This window comes from Schistocerca gregaria, chromosome X (genome assembly GCF_023897955.1).
Source record: "Schistocerca gregaria isolate iqSchGreg1 chromosome X, iqSchGreg1.2, whole genome shotgun sequence".
In the NCBI taxonomy this organism is placed as follows: Eukaryota; Metazoa; Arthropoda; class Insecta; order Orthoptera; family Acrididae; genus Schistocerca; species Schistocerca gregaria.
The window spans coordinates 504751314-504769952 of record NC_064931.1 but is presented as its reverse complement, the minus strand read 5'-3'; the positions used below and the strand labels follow the sequence as shown (position 1 = coordinate 504769952).

The 18639-nt window shown below is 39.3% G+C and overlaps 1 protein-coding gene across 4 annotated transcripts in view; it reads left to right on the top strand.

Moving 5' to 3' along the window:
• LOC126299607 (protein purity of essence) overlaps positions 1-18639 on the top strand; it is a 417439-nt gene that overhangs the window by 223532 nt on the left and 175268 nt on the right. For all 4 annotated transcript variants that reach the window (XM_049991638.1, XM_049991641.1, XM_049991639.1 and 1 more), the window contains exons 40-45: positions 2324-2457; positions 2688-2845; positions 7197-7343; positions 9104-9308; positions 9494-9671; positions 11177-11299. In XM_049991638.1, the coding sequence (XP_049847595.1) occupies positions 2324-2457; positions 2688-2845; positions 7197-7343; positions 9104-9308; positions 9494-9671; positions 11177-11299 (945 nt within the window). The remainder of the gene's footprint in view (positions 1-2323; positions 2458-2687; positions 2846-7196; positions 7344-9103; positions 9309-9493; positions 9672-11176; positions 11300-18639) is intronic.

Below are 18639 nucleotides of genomic sequence, written 5' to 3'. Positions count from 1 at the left end.
AAGGTGCACACTTGGATACAATCGTGGTTCCATAGGCAACCACTAATATTTTTCCGTGAAGGCATTGACTGTCTTGTCTCACAGTGGGATAAATTTACTAACATTTATGGCGATTACTTTTGAAATAACAACCAGTTTACTTACTTTTTACCATCTGCCTCATTTTCATTTGACTGTCGCTTATAGCACAGCAAGTTAGTGATGGTGGTCGTCGTTCGTCGTCCTAACAACTGATCCCTTGTTTTAGTGAATTCCAAAACAGAGGACTAGTATGGAATTAGTAACTTTATGACAAAAAGCATAGCAAATAAATTAAAATGCCATTGCTGTACCTTGCCAACAGAATTGTGGCAGATGGTATTTTTCCTGAAGCTCTTAATATCCATGTTTCATTCAAAGTGTTTAAGAAAAGAGAAAGACACCTCCATAGTAACCAAAGACCAACTCCCGTTGTTCTAATTGTATCGAAAATAATAAAAATCTATATACACTAACATGTATATGAGTATTTTGAAAACAACATAATACTGAAAGGAAGCCAGTTTACTTCAGGCCAGTCTTGTGGACTATAAAAGGCATAGCAAACCTTTTAGATACCATATATGATGGGATGGTAAAATGGACAGATCACTTGTGCTATGTTTGTAGACTTGAGCAGAGCATTTGAAATGGTGACACATGACTATAATAATAAAGTTAGCTTACTATGGCGTAAGAGATAAGTCACTAAGTTTATTTAGAATGTTCGTCTGATGGGCTACAGCAAATATGTACAAATAATCAAACACAATTATTCGAGATCAAATGTGGAATCTCACAAGGGTTGGTTCTTAGATCCTTTCTCTTCGTTGTTTATTTAAATGATTTCTCAAGTCCTATCCATGTGAGAATGTACTCTAAGCCATTAGGTGAAAATGTACAAAGTGTTCAACATTACAACAGAGATCTAATTGAGATGACTAATTGCTGGTGTCTGTCCAATAAAACAAAAACCGAGCAGTTGAGTCTGAGAATAAGAATGTGAAATTACTTGGACTTATGATTGATAGAAGATTGTCATGGAATGGACAAGTGAACTTACTTAAGTAGCGATATATCACAAATACTGATTTAGTTACACCTAACTTAAGGAAAAAGGACAGTATGACTATACTACTATATCCTTCTACACACCCTTCCACTCACACCTTCAATATGGAATACTGTTATGGAGAACTATAATGGAGTTGGCTTACATTTGCCAATTGCAGGGAAAAGCCTATTAGACGTGTTTAGGTTTGCCTCCCAATGACACTTAGTAGAATTCAATTCAGGTCACTTAATATAATGATAGTCCTCTGCCATTACGCCTATAGTTCTTTCAGCTATGCCAAAGAAAATTTACACAAACTTGGAGTTAGAAATAATGTTTATTTGCTCAATACAGAAATAGCTCCCCCCCCCCCTCCCCCCCCCCCCACCCGCCCACACACACGCACACACACACACACACACACACGCGCGCGTCTTAAAATTCTTCAACTAACTACAAAAAATAGTGCACTTGATGCCCTTGCACAAATTTAAATTTTTTTAGAAACTTCGGTCTGAAAGAGCATGTATTATACCCAGTGAATGAATTCTTGGCGAGTACTGTACAAGAATTATGCCTTATCGCACGTGTGTGTGTATGTGTGTGTGTGTGTGTGTGTGTGTGTGTGTGTGTGTGTGTGTGTCCACAATGTATTTAATTAACATTTTGTTAGATTTAAGCACTGAATTGTGCAAAGCGATAGTGTCAACTGTATTTGTGGACAAGGCGTGTTGTGTTAAAAGATACTGAATGGCTGATGATAAACATTCGGAACAATCTAGCTGCTTCATTGCACTTCTGTCAGTAAGTGTAGTTTTTCCTTTCAGTGTTGTGTTTTCACATAAACTCTGTGAGTTGTCAAAAGAACTAGATGTAGTAACTTTAGGCAGCCTTGACTGATTTGTGATTGTTGCACAGATGTACGAACTGCATGCTTGCTGATGTGTTGTCTTGGAAATGTATGTGGCCTTACATGACAGTAGGTCAGCACGTCATCACAGTGATTACAGGCACACTGTAACTCAAAATACAGTTTACAGTGCAAGGTGAAAAGAAAATGTTCATATTGACTCATCTATCCCTTTCATTCAATGATGATTTTATCTACTACACCATACCAGAGAAATTACAGTTGATGTTATTTAACATGGCATTACTGGTCACATAAACAAGAAATAATATTGCAAGTACTCATAATGCAAAATTCCTCTTTCAGTAAACATATGTAATTTCATTATTCTAATTTTACAGGTTTGTATGTTGCATCGTCGAAAGCTTCAGGATTCAGTATTGAAGTTACCAACCCTGACCCTGCTACAATGATAATGGGGATAAGAGTTCTGCTTGGTACACAAGATGTGCAGAAAGCTCCAACTTACATTGAGGTACATAATAGTATATAATTTACAATTGTGAGGTGTACTTGAGATTGCTGGATTGTTTTCATGCCAACATGTTCACACACACACACACACACACACACACACACACACACACACACACACACACACACACACACACACAGAGAGAGAGAGAGAGAGAGAGAGAGAGAGAGAGAGAGAGAGAGAGACTCACACTGTCTGTCTATAAAAATATTATTTTTTTCTGTTTTCAGGTATTTGGTAGAACTGTCCAAACAAATCTGACACGTAGCAGATGGTTTGATGTGCCTTTCACTAGAGAAGAAAGTCTCCAGGCAGATAAAAAGTTCACCATCACTTTTGGACCTTCAGCAGATGTGGAACATATATCCATGGTTGACTGCATAAAAATGTAAGTATATTTCTAATTATGTTTGAGAATAATCACTACTTGACCTTAGAAGAGCAAGAGGTATGTATGTGGGGAAAAGGGATGAAATTTGCACCTATTTTTGGCACACACTTTTAAAAGGTTGTCACAATATGTGCCCGAAGACAATGCCTTCTTACTTCGAAATTGATTGTTGGCTTTGCAAAAGCTTTAGCCGCTTTTCCAAAATGGTCTTTGCTTTCTTCTTTTGGGTGTATTTAAGCTTTCAGTAAATGATTATTCTAATGAGGAGCAGCGTCATGTCACACCAGTGACCTGAATGTGTGTCAAATTTAAGATTTCTCTCGACATTATTTTTCTTTTCCAGCCCAATTTGATAATGACAAAATCTGCAGATTATTAATTTTGACACCTTTGTTGGCATTAATAGCCATGCTACCCATGCTTGACGACATTGCAGATAGAAATAAAAAGGCACTTAGCATAAAAATAGAAATCAAAATAACTCTACTTACATGTTAGGGGAAGAATTTTGGCACAGTCAAAATACAGTGACACATCTTGTGTTCTGATCACTGTAGTGCAGAGTTTGAATACTATATGTGGGCAGACACCTGCAAGTATAAACAAACTAGAAATCTGATCTCCACTGGGGGGAGGGGGCTGCAAGGAAACAAGCCCCGCCTCTCTCTCATAGCGCAGCCAACCTACATCCATGTTTTGTGCTTCTGTGAAAGCAGAACTGGCACATGATACCGGTAATCACCGATCCATTCTGGTGTTGTGAGGATCATAATGGAAATCTCTGATGAACCAGGATGAGTCTTTTTCACTTATTTCAAAATAAGAAAAGAAAACAACAAGCCGGAAAATGGTTACTTTGCAGTTAGTTGCTTGCTGAAGTTGGCAGAGTGTTTTAAAGAAAATAGTTACTGTCTGACCTATTGCAGTATTTGTTGCAACAACAGTTCAAAACACCCACCGCCCTAAACTGCCATATTAAAGGTATCCACATTACTAAAACTTTTGAACTTTGTCTAGTAGACAAACATACACATTTCTTTGTTCTAAGATGTTAGGTTCCACAGCTCAGTACCATGTTGCATTAAGTGGCATGTATCTTTGCTGCTCACAGTTGGCATGGCACCAGACACTCCATTCATTGATATGTCGTTGCATTTGTGCACTTTTTATTTTGCAAACATGTTCTTATGCACATTATCTTTCCAAATTGGGCTTTGCTAAATGATAATCAGTAGCAGTAATCATAAATTTGTTTCATTTTTATATTTGTATGTAGAAAAGAATGCTGTTTCAAAGTATCTCTGACAAAATAGTACATCTAGATACGGTTTGCAGTGAAATAGCATCCAATTAGGTACTTTCACATTTTTGCGTTTTGATGCAGAATTTGCATCTATATTTGCATTTATCGCAAAATGCAAATTTTTCAGGTTCTATCTATGGGGCCACATTCTATGTGGAAGGCCTAGATGCAAGATGTGTCCCACACACCTCGCCACTGATATTTAAAGTAGTCATCAGTTACACGTGAAGGTAGCTACGTCTTCTACCGACTTTGTTATTACCTTTGTCTGACATGGTATATAGGTATAACTCCCAAACTAACTAGCCACCCAAATGAATGCTCACTACAAAACTGTTGCTAAGGTCCAGGTAGCCCCCACCTGATTGAAGAGCATAATTATAGCGGCTCTACATAATGTAGTTGATGTAAATTGCTGTTGCACAAGGCATATAATTGTGATCCTTGGCTTCAAAAATGGTTTTCTCAGTTGTGCACAGCTCAGTCTCCACAAGTCCCTGACCTCCATCTGTCTCTTCTCCCTCTTCTGTTTCTACATCAATCTGTTCTCCCTCGCAAGCTTCACGCTCATCTTTATCTCCTTTTCTAAATTTTACGTTCTTATCCGTGATTCTCCACCTTCTCTTTGTACTGTTTTCTTGCGTTTTCTCCCAGTAGCCCACTCTCATGCTCTTACTCCTTGTGTGTGTGCGCTAGCCACCTCATCGGTAAACATCTGCATGTTCCACACCGATATGATCTTTGTTGACACCCATCCCACTGTTACATAGACCCCCTTTCATTGTTCATCACCACACTTCTCCACTTTACAGCTAACATCTGGCTGCCAATATGAAATGAACAAATGATGTCACTCATTGGCTATTAACACTGGCAGCAAATTTATACTGTAGGGATAGAGAAAATTTTTCCCCATTCTGATAAATTGCTTCACGTAAGAGGCAAACATGTTAAAAAAGTAGCAGGAAGGCATATGGCTGTACGTTAATTGGTGAAAAGCGACAGACACGTGTATTCTGCATAGATTTTCAACATATGTATATCATCAGCATAAATATAAAATGTGTTTGAGAGTTATGAAATAATCACATATAATACATAATTATTCTACTCTTACCAGGTGGAATCCATGCACCAATAAAATGCCACCAATGCTTAACATACAGAATGCACCATGTAAATACGGGATCATGTTGAGTCTACTTCACTACAACATGCATCAGTATGGAGTGGGCCAGTGATCCTATATCCACATATATCACACTATGCTGTACACACCAGTTACACTTGACAGAGGCTCCTAAGGCTCCACTTGAGAACAAACATGCATCGCACTCACACCATTGCTTACATCTGTCATACTGCTTCCACCCAGAACAACTCGCACTCCATATCGTATAGTCACTTCTGAAACATGGGAAACTCATATAAACTGCTGTCCAGCCACACAGCTGAGAGTATCGAGCATACAGTCTGACTACTCAGAAACAGCTGATTTTCTGCTCACTCTACACACATATCCACTTCAGTCACATGACCTTCTCCACACTTCTACTTCAGTAATGCTATTCAGCAGTGGTGCCAATCTTTGGTGCAATATCGAAAGACTTAAAAATATTTACTGTGCTTGGATGTGGGATTATAGTCTTCCCATGAACTATGTCAGCAGGAAAAATAACTAAGGTGTTTCTTTTTGATACACTGAAAAGTTTACTGAAATGTGAAGCAGTTGTGACAGAAAAGTGCAGGATTATATAAAAATAAAATCGTACAACTAAGAATGTGGTAGCAGCAGCTTTAAAAATTCAATAATAATTTTCAGACTATTTTGGAAGACTGCGTACCACCTCCATACATGCACAGAACTTTTGACTTCTAAATTTTTGATTTGGTTCTTTTGGAAGTGCAGTGAAGGGTATAGTATTTGCTTTGAAACCAAATTTTGAAACATGGCAACATGAAATACTAAATGGCACGTGAAAAATGTGCATGTACATAAAACAGTGCATAAGGATGAATGGACATAGCAAAATATAGCTCATAAATACAAAACCAGTTTTTTATTTTTTAAATAAAACTGTTTAATGATGTAGATAATGGACATTGGAAGAGGAGACAAATAATAGCATCTGTCCTTTTTCTCAGCACACACACACACACACACACACACACACACACACACACACACACACACACACACACGGTGAGGCAGCTAAGTCATAACACCCCACTCTATCTCCCGAACCCTAATAGATACAAAAATGCCGTTTGGACAGTGAATTGCAGGCACATGGGCTAGTTGAATACATCAGATTTCGTGTTTGTACTATTTTTTATTACAGAGATATGAGGCTATCTTTGGTTTTTTAAATGGAGCCCTATGTTAAATTTTAGCGTAGCATGATGGGCTTAAAAATATGGTTTCAAATATGTGTATACCATAATATTTAGGCGAATAGTTTTTGAGACACAGATACATTCCTGTATCGTATCCATCCTTTGAAGTGGCATTGTCCCATACAACCTTTCCTGTTCACCACTGAGGAACTTAACAGGGAAGGCATTGTTTCCCTGCTTCTCGGTAATGCTGCAAAGTATGCACATGGCAGCTGGAGAGAAGGGTATAAATGTGCTGCTGAGGTAATGAGACAGCACATTTACATCACAGTTTCTTTGAGTAGACATATACACCAACGAAAAAAAGTTAGATATGATTCTAGTGTATGGTGAAAGCAGAAGAAATGCTGTTAGAGCAATAAAGCTGTACGGAGAGCTGTATCCTGATCGTGAGCATCGTATGCGCCAGCTTCTTGCACATATTTGCAATAAACTACTTGAATTGGGATCAAGGAACACAATACAAGGGACTTTTTTAACAGATTTTGTACTCTTAACTATAAAATTATTTTACTGTCAGTGTAGACAGAATTATTGAGTCACACATCAATTTGGAATAAACTGTACTTGTTTTGAAGTGTAGTTGGAAATTGATTAATTGATTGACTTCTTGTAGCTAAAATATTATGGGATTATGTTTTTTTCTAGTTACGGGAAGCTAAAAGACATTTACAATTGGTGTGATGACACTGAAGAATTGGTAACCAGTGCCACGGCCCATCCACAAGCTGCAGCAGCAACTGATGGAGATGATAGTGGTATTGATGTACCACAGAATCTGTCATGCCTTGAAAAGTACGTATTTTGGTCTCTCTCTCTCTCTCTCTCTCTCTCTCTCTCTCTCTCTCTCTCTCTCTCTCTCTCTCTCTCTGTGTGTGTGTGTGTGTGTGTGTGTGTGGGGGGGGGGGGGGCAGTTTAAATTTATGTCAAATAGTAACATCTGTAGTGCCTTGACGGTGTATTAAAAATGTCTTAACGTCAATGCAGTTGAGAGAAATGGCCATTTGCCACATATTTTGAATCTCAAACTCCCCCCATCAAAACCTATACATGAATGCATTATGTATGCATAATGTTGTTTGTGCAGAACAGTCTTAGTGAGAGTCTTACCCACATTGGTCCTGTGTTTTCAACTTCACATCTCTCTGTATTGGAATAGCTGTCATCATCCTCAGGGATTTTGACATCTGTGCAAGATAAATGCCTCCTCTAGAGTGTTGCATGTTATCACAGTCTTCATAGGTTTACGTCTAAGTATTTTCTAATGTCATTTACACCTTAAATGAGATTGTCAGTTCAATCTTTTATTATTATTGGGAGTTGAACAATGAACTTTCTTGATCTAGCTACTACCCATTTATCTGGTTAAATGCCCTGCACCCACCTTCCATTTCATTTTCTCTTTGTTCTTAAGTCTTCCACCCCAGGCTGTTTCTTGATAAATTTCTTTTCCTTTCTCTCCTAGTAATTCCCAACATGGATCTACGTATTACTCAGTGAGCCTCAAACCCCCCCCCCCTCCCCTCCCATTTATAATTGTTCCCAAATTAAAATGCTGTGTACCAATACTGTAAGTCAAAATTGATAATACAAGATGATTATAAACTTTCCTTTTCAAATAAATCATAAGTTTCATTTTGTATACACAATTTAGTTTATCAAAAGTGTTCCAGGGCAATTTTACTCTTCTGTTTGTCATTTGCTGCCCATTCCACTTTCCTTCAGCGGCCCTAAATATAGGTATTTATCAGTTGCTTCTGTGGCTCCATTCTTAATTTGTACCATTTTCTTACTATAGTTTACTTTCAGACTTAAATTTTACCATTCATTGTTAAAGTTTATCTGCACTAGAGGCAAATAGTATGTTATTAGGTAAACATAAGTAGTTAACTCACAGTCCTTCTTTTTCTCAGTTTACAGGTTAGAAGGTATACTCTATTGCTGTTGAGAATATTTTGATGAGTACGTAATAACTGTGTCTGACTTTCTTTAAATTTTCTTTCAATTTACATGTTAATAAGTACATTAACATAAGTTGATATATGCCCTGTTTCTGAAGAGCTTCCACTAAAGGAGATCACACTGTCCAGTTTTTGTGTGTGTGTGGGGGGGGGGGGGGGGGGGGGAGCTCTTTTCACGGAAGGCATAAATGTTTTGTAGTCTTTTCATTATGCCTGTCTGCTACACAGTGCCTCCTCACTGGGGTTAGTAGTGATCTACCCTTTTCATAATACTAAGTTCAATTAAGATGGATATCTTTGTGGCATTACATGAATCACAGTATTAATCACATTTATAGCATCCTTTGTTGATTGATATTCTGGAATTCTATATGCTCGCAGAAGAAATGGTACTTAAAATAATGGTCATTATCTACGTTTGTTGTGAAAGAGGCAGAGCCTAAGCTCAGACAACGAATGAGTAAGGTCTTCATAAATTTTGTTTTCAGGGGAAGACTTGATGCCATGTGACTGATTGAATCAATAATAAAGTTAGTGTGCTCATAAGGGAATCATTCTTTTCTTAGATTTACTGTACTCTTTTTTATTTTTCAGGGTCCTCTCTTCTGTATTGTCTGTTATTGACAACTTTTTTGGAGTTAACCTTCCAACTACAGATGATCTCCAGGTGTTCAAATCTCATGCTAAGGACCTTGTTACATTATTGTTATATATACCTGTTCCATCCTGTGTTGAGACTGCTGCAGAATCACTTCTGTCAACATTACATCCAACAAGGACTGCATATTTCAATTATAAAGTAAGTAAATTATATACTGTTACTGTTCATTTTATTGGTGATTAAAAGCAGGCACCACATGTTTCACTTCACTACTCCCTCTCCTACTCTTCTACTACTTTTACCTTTGTCTCTCCTTTCCTGTTGTGTAAAATAAAAGGATTTGCTCTCTCTTTAATTTTGGAACTTGTTTTTCTTGTTTGCAGGACCATGTTCTTCTAGGCCATGTAAACACAGAGTTTGCACTTATGAGAGATCAACAAGATCCTAAGACCATAGATGCAGAGGCATTTTACCAACTGGTTATGACCATAAGAAGTATAGCTGTTGCAAGGCCCCACAATTTAGCAAAATTTGAGAAAATTGTAAATGAAGAACATCCACGTAAGTTGGTTTTTTCTTGACCGTGTACAGATAGTTCAATATATAACACAGTTTGATTTTTCAAACAAATTTTTTTCCATCTGTATTGTAGGCATAATCCATTCTGCAGAAAAAAATTGCCCCAAGTAATGTATTTTGCAGATTTTTTTGACTAATTGGACTTACTTGAGTTATGACACATTGTGAAATAACTTTGTAATGATTGATGTAGGTAAATAAAATGGTACCTTGCAACTATTTTAATTGTGTGCTATTTTTGCCAGTTCCAGGAAGTTCAACACAAAAAAATGCGATTGAACAAGGGCTTCATACTCTCCCTCATCCCCCACGCCCTCTCCTCCCCCACGCCCTCTCCTCCCCCACGCCCTCTCCTCCCCCACGCCCTCTCCTCCCCCACGCCCTCTCCTCCCCCACGCCCCTCTCCCTCCCCCACGCCCTCTCCCCTCCCCCACGCCCTCTCCCCTCCCCCACGCCCTCTCCCCTCCCCCACGCCCTCTCCCCTCCCCCACGCCCTCTCCCCTCCCCCACGCCCTCTCCCCTCCCCCACGCCCTCTCCCCTCCCCCACGCCCTCTCCCCTCCCCCACGCCCTCTCCCCTCCCCCACGCCCTCTCCCCTCCCCCACGCCCTCTCCCCTCCCCCACGCCCTCTCCCCTCCCCCACGCCCTCTCCCCTCCCCCCACGCCCTCTCCCCTCCCCCACGCCCTCTCCCCTCCCCCACGCCCTCTCCCCTCCCCCACGCCCTCTCCCCTCTCCCACGCCCTCTCCCCTCCCCCACGCCCTCTCCCCTCCCCCCACGCCCCCTACCCTCCCCCACACCGTCTGCTTCCCCTCCATTCCACCCCCCCCCCCTCCCAGTTAAGATGAAATGCATACTCTCATTGGTGCATCAACACTTTGCACTGTGAGTTGTGCTATTCACCACTACATGGAAATGGCATCAGTTGACTTCAGTTTTTTATAGCTCAGCTTGTTTGCAGGAAATATTTATAATTTATATTCACAGACTTTCTTCGTAAATCAGCCTACCTATTAGTAGAAACCATATAAAAATCCCTACAGTAGTTCCTGAGATTAGTCCAAACATCCAGACAGATGCAGATGGCAAAATTAAATTTGTATTTTTTGAAGTGATTATTGAAACTACTTACCAGATTGGGACTTGAACCTGAGACTGTCCCCTTTAAGTGCCCTACTATCTTCCAAAATTCACAGAAGCTCTCCTGTGTACCTTTTGGGAGTAGTTCTCATGGAAGAAAGAAACTGAGTCAGATGGGGCAGTGAAGTAAAATTCACAGAAAGAATAAAATGGACATCAGCCAAAAATTAGCATATATTCTTATTAAACACACACATCTGCAGAGAGAGAGAGAGAGAGAGAGAGAGAGAGAGAGACTGACTGTGTGTGTGTGTGTGTGTGTGTGTGTGTGTGTGTGTGTGTGTGTGTTTTTTGTTACTTGTATGTAAAGTGCTCTCTTACATTCTAAATTACTTTCATTACTTCCAGCATCATGTCCAAGTGAAGCTGCAGAAAGAGCAAAACATTTTATAGTGAGAGTAGTCGAAACATTGTGGCGTATTCATTCTGCCCGGCCAGTGAATATGACATTAGCTCCAGTGTATATAATAGGTGAGAACAAGTTACTTTGTATTATTATGTAGTAGTCATATAACTTCTGAATAGATTTTGGTAAAGGGGCCGGCCGCGGGTGGTCTCGCGGTTCTAAGTGCGCAGTCCGGAACCGTGCGACTGCTACGGCCGCAGGTTCGAATCCTGCCTTGGGCATGGATGTGTGTGATGTCCTTAGGTTAGTTAGGTTTAAGTAGTTCTAAGTTCTAGGGGACTAATGACCACAGCAGTTGAGTCCCGTAGTGCTCAGAGCCTTTTTTTTTTTTTAGATTTTGGTAAGGGGGCTTTGATTTTGAAAAATAAATTCTACTTTAATTCCGTATTCCATTTGCTACAGTGATACACATTTAGTTTGCAAGAATACTTGAGGCATTTAGTTTGTAAGGGTACATGTGGCACATATTTTTACTCACAAGAGAAGAGTACTGCATTTAATATAAATCTAGTTTTGATTATTGCTTGACTTAGTTACTGAGTTTGTAGCCACATTTCTTAAGTAAGATTTTTAGAATGTTAATCATGTCATAGGTACTTTTCTGGTGCCTTGGACTTGCTCAATATGATCATCATTGGCACCCCCATATCAATTTTTTTAAATATTCCTTCCAATAAATTTTAAAATTGTGTCCTAAATGGCATAACAAATTCTTTTTTTTTTTTTTTAGCACAGAGTAAGTTAGTCAATTTGTTAAATACACTGGATTCACATTCAGAAAAACAGCATTTCAAATCGTTGTCTGGCCATCTAAGTTGTGTGTTCCATGGTTTCCCTAAACCATTTTAGCTTCACGTTACCCAGACAAGTTGTCTTGATCCGACGCATGGTTTTAATTTTCCAGTAAGTTTCGTATCAAAGCCCACACCATTGTGGAGTGAAAATTCATTCTGGGAACTTAGAACTGAATTGTTAATAATTTGTAAACTGTTGAAAGTAGTGTACTTGCTTTTAAAATCCTTATGGAACCATATATTGTAGATTTGAAACTACTTTTCTTTGTTTTCACAGTAGAGCAAGATCATAAACATATTACGCGTTCCATATGTTTTACAGTAATTTATATTTGACTGAAACATTCCATTCATGTTAAAATTATTCTATTCTTAGTTGTTGCCCCCACACTTCTCCAAATGTTCAGTGGTGAAGCATGTAATTTTCTGTAGGGTATGCTGAGAACAACGAATTTCGGGAGGGTTGGGGGGGGGGGGGGGGGGGGGCGAGAATCTTAAAACAAGAACTTGTAAAATAGGAACGCTGCAAATGTAACCTAGTTACATATTTCTACTCAGTTTGAAACTACTACAGAAACTGTTATAAATAAATGCATGAAAATATTGAACAGCTACACATTTATAAAAAATATAATACACAGTAACTCACTGTTACATATTTTTATAAATTAGTTCTATCCTCGTGTCGTTTTTCTGGGTGTAAAAGTTGATAACATCAGATATGAACTCCTGCCTTTTGGTTGAAGATTTCACAGTTGCCTTCTCTGTAGCAAAAACCACGAAGTTTGACAGTCTGTCATTTGTCATTGTGTTGCAAAGGTAGGTTTTAATGCATTTTAATGTCCTTACGCTTCTTTCACAAGATGCAGTGGTTGGTGCAATTGTAAGAACTAATGACAGTAATTTCTCACATTCAGAGACCACGTTTTTTAATCCATTGTTTATAATGGATTTAAGGAGGCCCTGAGGCTGTAGACATTTATCCCCACTGCAGTTTTCACTGTCAAAGAAAGGATATATTTAAGTAGCTTTTCAACTTCACATATTGTGAAATTGTTTGGCTTACTACAATCTGAGAGCTTTTTCTTGATTACAAGTTCTGTGAAATCTGTTTCATGAAAGTCCTGGTATCTAGTTTCCATGTTTACTACTACCGTGTCAGTTATTTCGAATGCTAACCTTCTGAGTACTGGCATCTGTTTTGTTAAAATTATTTTCAGATACTCCTCCTGAATTTATAAGGCTATGCTTCGTCTATGCATTTCAGACTAATTTCCTCGCACCTTAGTCTTTCAACAGCCTTAACACAGTTTGCAGTTTCAAGCTTACAGCGTTGTATGCCCACAGTTTTACTTTGCAAGATGACAAGCAATACTTATATACTGGAAAATCGAATTGTACAAGGGGGGGGGGGGGGGGGGGGGTGGGAGGAATGATAATTTCGTCTAAAATTTAGTCAAATTGCTTGATGTAAAGAATTACCATCCCAACCTACATTGTTCAGCACATCATTAAATGCTGCTTTCAGGTCTGTGTTGAAAAGAAAAAATGGTTTGTACAGCACATAAATGAAAATTCCACCTTAGGGCTTGGTAGTTTAAATCCCCTTTGCCTCAGACGTTCACTTATTTTACTGGAATGCCTAATAAATGGGTGAAATCCTGATAGATTTGCCGCAACAATATTTACTTTTGTAATTTTCTTATGAGCGTAGAGGAGGACTGGGTTCAACTGATGTGCATAGCAGTGGATAAAAGAGTGCGAACCGAGCGAGGTGGCGCAGTGGTTAGACACTGGACTCGCATTCGGGAGGACGACGGTTCAATCCCGCGTCCGGCCATCCTGATTTAGGTTTTCTGTGATTTCCCTAAATCGCTCCAGGCAAATGTCGGGATGGTTCCTTTCAAAGGGCACGGCCGACTTCCTTCCCTAATCTGGTGAGACCGATGACCTCGCTGTCTGGTCTCCTTCCCCCAACAAACCAACCAAAAGAGTGCGAGGATATGCTTGTTTAACAATAGAATGAACACCATTCCGCTGCAGCCTTCATTTGTTTTCGTTACTAATTTGATTTATCAATATTCCAACTGCTTAGCACTTGCAACAAAACAATGGCATTGGCTTGTGCACTCTGACCTCTGTATACGTTACAAAACCTTAGGTATCTCTCTTGTATTTCATCTGATTCATTATTTGCAAAACAAAAAATTACACTCATTTGATTTATAGTTGAGACATCCATTGTTTAGTTAGCTCGTGTTGATGCAAAAGAACTATTTGTAGCTTCAAATGAATTTTGTTCTTCATCATCATCAATTGTACAAGTTATTGATGCTTTCTTTGTCTCAGAGGAAGTGCCTTTAAATATTCCATCAGATGCTAAATGATCTTTCATATATAGTTCTTTTTTTTTTTGCCAAGAAATCCATAAGTTCTGACTAATTTCCTTTATTTACTGACATCTCAGAGTCTTCGTGACCTCAAAGAGCCAACTCTTGCCATGCTAAGAAGCAGGTAGTCGAAATGTCTCTTCATTATATACTTTCATTTCGATCAGCCTTCTCATTATGTTTCAAAGCTTACAGATGTGTCTCTTCTGAAGGAACATTGTCAATTCTTACTGTACCTAGCTGATTGTATTTAACAGCTGCTGTGGTATGTGAAATGGAACATTCATAGCTTTTAGCTTTCGAAAGGAAATTGTGAAAATTCTTTTCGCCTACCCGCCACTTATGCCATTCAAAGCCACCATTACCCATTCCAAATAGTACACAGTAAAAACAAAAAAGTTTTGTTCCTTACAAAGCTGCCACTTAATGATGGTTTAGAATTGTACCATTGTGTTTGGAAATGTCATACAAATTTTCCTTCAGATGTTTTTAATAGACAAACTCGGTGTCGGCTTTCACTCTTTTACCAAGAGTTTGTCATCCAAAGTAAGACGAGTGAAGAACACTGGGTGTTCAGTTAAAAAATTCAGTGAATCTTGTGATCCAGTTTGAGGTAGTCCGCAATACTGTCCATTACAAGATAATGATTTAAAAATGTTAGACAACTTACAGTTTCCCTTCCGGCAACACAGTGACAAGACAAATTGATGATGATACCTCACACGTGATAGGGCATACCAAAATATACTTCACTAATAGTTTAATCACTAACTACATTGTAACTACAAAATTCATTAAACTTCCTGGCAGATTAAAACTATGTGCCAGACCGAGACTCAAACTTGGACCTTTGCCTTTTGTGAGCAAGGGCTCTACCAACTGGGCTATCCAAGTGCAACTCACGACCCATCCTCACAGCTTTACTTCTGTTAGTACCCCGTTTCCTACCTTGCAAACTTCACAGAAGCTCTCCTGCGAAACTTGCAGGACTAGCAATCCTGGAAGAAAGGATATTCTAGAGACATGGCTTTGCCACAGCCTGGGGAATGTTTCCAGAATGAGATTTTCACTCTGTAGCAGTGTGTGCACTGATACGCTTGGAGTAAGGAAAAGGTCTCGAGTTTGACTCTTGGTCCAGCGTACAGTTTTAATCTGCCAGGAAGTTTCATATCAGTGCACAGTCTGCGGCAAAGTGCAAATCTTACTATGAGGAAACAATTCATGTTCAGTGTTTCAAAGCTCGTCTAGTACTGTTGATATGAAAACCTACAGACACGCTACGGAAGTACCAACTTTTGAAATAAGTAAGGCCACTAAATTTTAATCTCAGGAATAGTGGAAATCCATAGGCTATTTCCTATCATCTGGCAACAACATTCAGTGATGCACTCACATTTATTTTCTGTTGATTATGAATGTCTTCTTATTCTTTGTGTCTTAAATAAAAACTTGAATTAAGAGTTAATGATTTCTCATTTTGCTCGGCTTGCTGCTAGAGTGATAGATGATGCAAAGTAGCACTGTCTGTCAGGGAACTGCTGAATGACTTGTCATTACACTGATACATGTATCCACCTGCTGGCAAGAAGCAGAAACAAATCGAACACCAGCTTTTAAAAGTCGTACCTAAGCTGTAGGAACCTCAGCCAGCCACAAGACAGAAACAAGCTTATGTCACTTGCTCGTAATGTGCATTGGATTCCAAGCTGTTACTGGTCGCAGAGCTAGAGAAGTGATGCATTGTACAAGCGGGTGCATGTACAAAGTTCTAATGTAAACTGTTTGGAAACATTTACGAGCGCGTGTGATCAAATTGGATTAAATTCAGTTTGAATGAATTGCTTTGGAATTCTTTGGGTTAACTCAGCATTCAAGCATTAATGGATGCTTTGCCACTGCAATTGGGGAGAGACCCGACAAACTTGCTGGCCAAGGTAGGGTTTGGCAAGCACAAAGTCAAGGAGTAGAAACTCTCACCGTGTGCGGCAGGCATTATTTTGCTGAAATGGGAGCCCAGGAAGGCTTGCCACGAAGGGCAACAAAAAGGGGCATAGGATATTGTCAATGTACCACAGTGCTTTAAGGGTGCTGTGGCTGACAACCAAAAGAATACTGCTATGGAAAGAAATGGAATCCCAGACAAGATCCCGCTTTGAATTGAGCCACGATGACCATCGAAGATGTGTCTGGAGATGCTTCAAACAGCGTTCGGATACTTCACTTTTGCCCTCCATCCAGCCCAACAACCAGAGGTGATGCTCTGGGCTGCCATTTATTTTCATAGGAGGACCGATTTGGTTACAGTACAGTGGCACGTCAATGATATTCTATGCCTTGTTTTGTTGCCCTTCATGGCAAGCCATCTTGGGCTTACTGCACACGCACATGGTGAGAGTTTCTACCACTTGCCTTCATCCTTGCTAAACTCTACCTTGTCCAGCAAGGTCAATGGATTTCTCCCCAACTGAGAATGTTTGGAGCATTACGGGCAGGGCCCTCCAACCAGTTCAAGGTTTTGATGATCTAAGATTCCAATTGGACAGAATTTGGCATGATATCCCTCAGGAGGACATCCACTGGCTCCATTAATCAATGGCAACCCTTACAACTGCTTGCACAAGAGCCAGAGGTGGACCAACATGTTATCTCCTTGTTCAGTTTGTGAAGCTCTTTTTGTTGAATAAGTAATCCAATTTTTTCTGAAATTCTAGTCCTTTCTTTGTCTGTAAATGTACATCACATTTACTGGTTTCCATCCCATTCAGCTATTCAGATAATTCCTTCGTGATGTGGCAGCATCTTGGCCAACCCACTCCACCATTACCTCCAGAGTGTATTATGCAGTGAGGTAATCAACAAGAATGACATTGTGTATCACACAACAGAATTTTTTTCTTTAAGTTAGAGAATCTATTTTCACGTGAAACTCACAATCTGTTTCCACATGAAAGTCACCATAGTTAGTCATTACTAGAGACCGGATTATATGCATTTGCATGTTGCATATTCATTTGTATATTTTGCTCCTTTTCATTGGTTATTGAATATTTCAGCTAAAAACTAGTGACGATGCATATTTTCACTCTATGTTTGAAATATTTTAAAGATTTAGTCAGACAGTCTCTAGCTCAATCTAGTTTTGATGTCTCGCAGATTGACCGCGACCTAAAACGGTGTACAATTGCTAACCGAGAGGCTACTGCGTAGCAAAATCATTACAGAAGAGTAACAGGAAGACAGAGTCAACACTCCTGTGCCTGACCCCCCAGTTGATCGGCTACACTGTTATATTGTATGCGTCGGCAACAATTAAATTAAACTATGCAAGCTTTTAGTTCCATGTCCATTGTTTCAGTTGAGCTTTCTATTTACTTGTACACAGTTGAACGTGTTTACAACATTTAGTGTGTGACATGTTGTGTGCCGTGCTGTGAGAAAAAAGAAACATTATTCTGTGGGAAGTTGACCGTCTTGGAACATTTACAAATGACAGAATTGTTTTATATTGTCGAATTTGCGAAGAAAAGCATTTTGTGCACAAAAAAAAAGAAAAAAAAACGTTTCAATAGACCAGCATATCAAGACAAGTCCTCATATGGCAGGAATGTATAAGAAAGGATCACAATAACAACTTATGACAGCAGCAAGTTGCAGTAGCAGGGGTGTGTCCAAAGGTAACCAAAAAAATCGGTTTAACCTGGATCTATGTGAAGCAGTATTCCTCTTCACAAACTTACAAACCCTATCCTCAAAGGCTTCCTGCATAAATATTGCTTAAATCAAAATATACCAGATCAGTCAACATGTGTAAAAATTGCATACCATCAATTTACATAAACGTTGTGGAAGAAATACGCAATGAACTCAAGGACAGCATTATTTGGATCTCAGTTGATGAAACTTCAGGCACTTGTGGCCATTACGTTCTGAATTTAATTGTTGGTGTTTTAAAAGAAGAGACTTCTTTCTCCGATTTAGTGGCCTGCAAAGAACTTGAAAATGTAAATCATTCTGCGATTGCCAGATTTGTGAATGAGTGTATTAGAAAAATATTTCCAGAATCTTCTGCAGATGAAAGGGTGTTCGTGTTTATTTCAGATGGTGTTCCCTATACGATCAAAGCAGGAAAAGCCCCTCCCCCTCCCCTCCCCCGAGTATTTTATCTCAATTTGATTCATGTGACATGCTTTGCTCGTGGAGTATGTCACCTTGCTGAAGAAG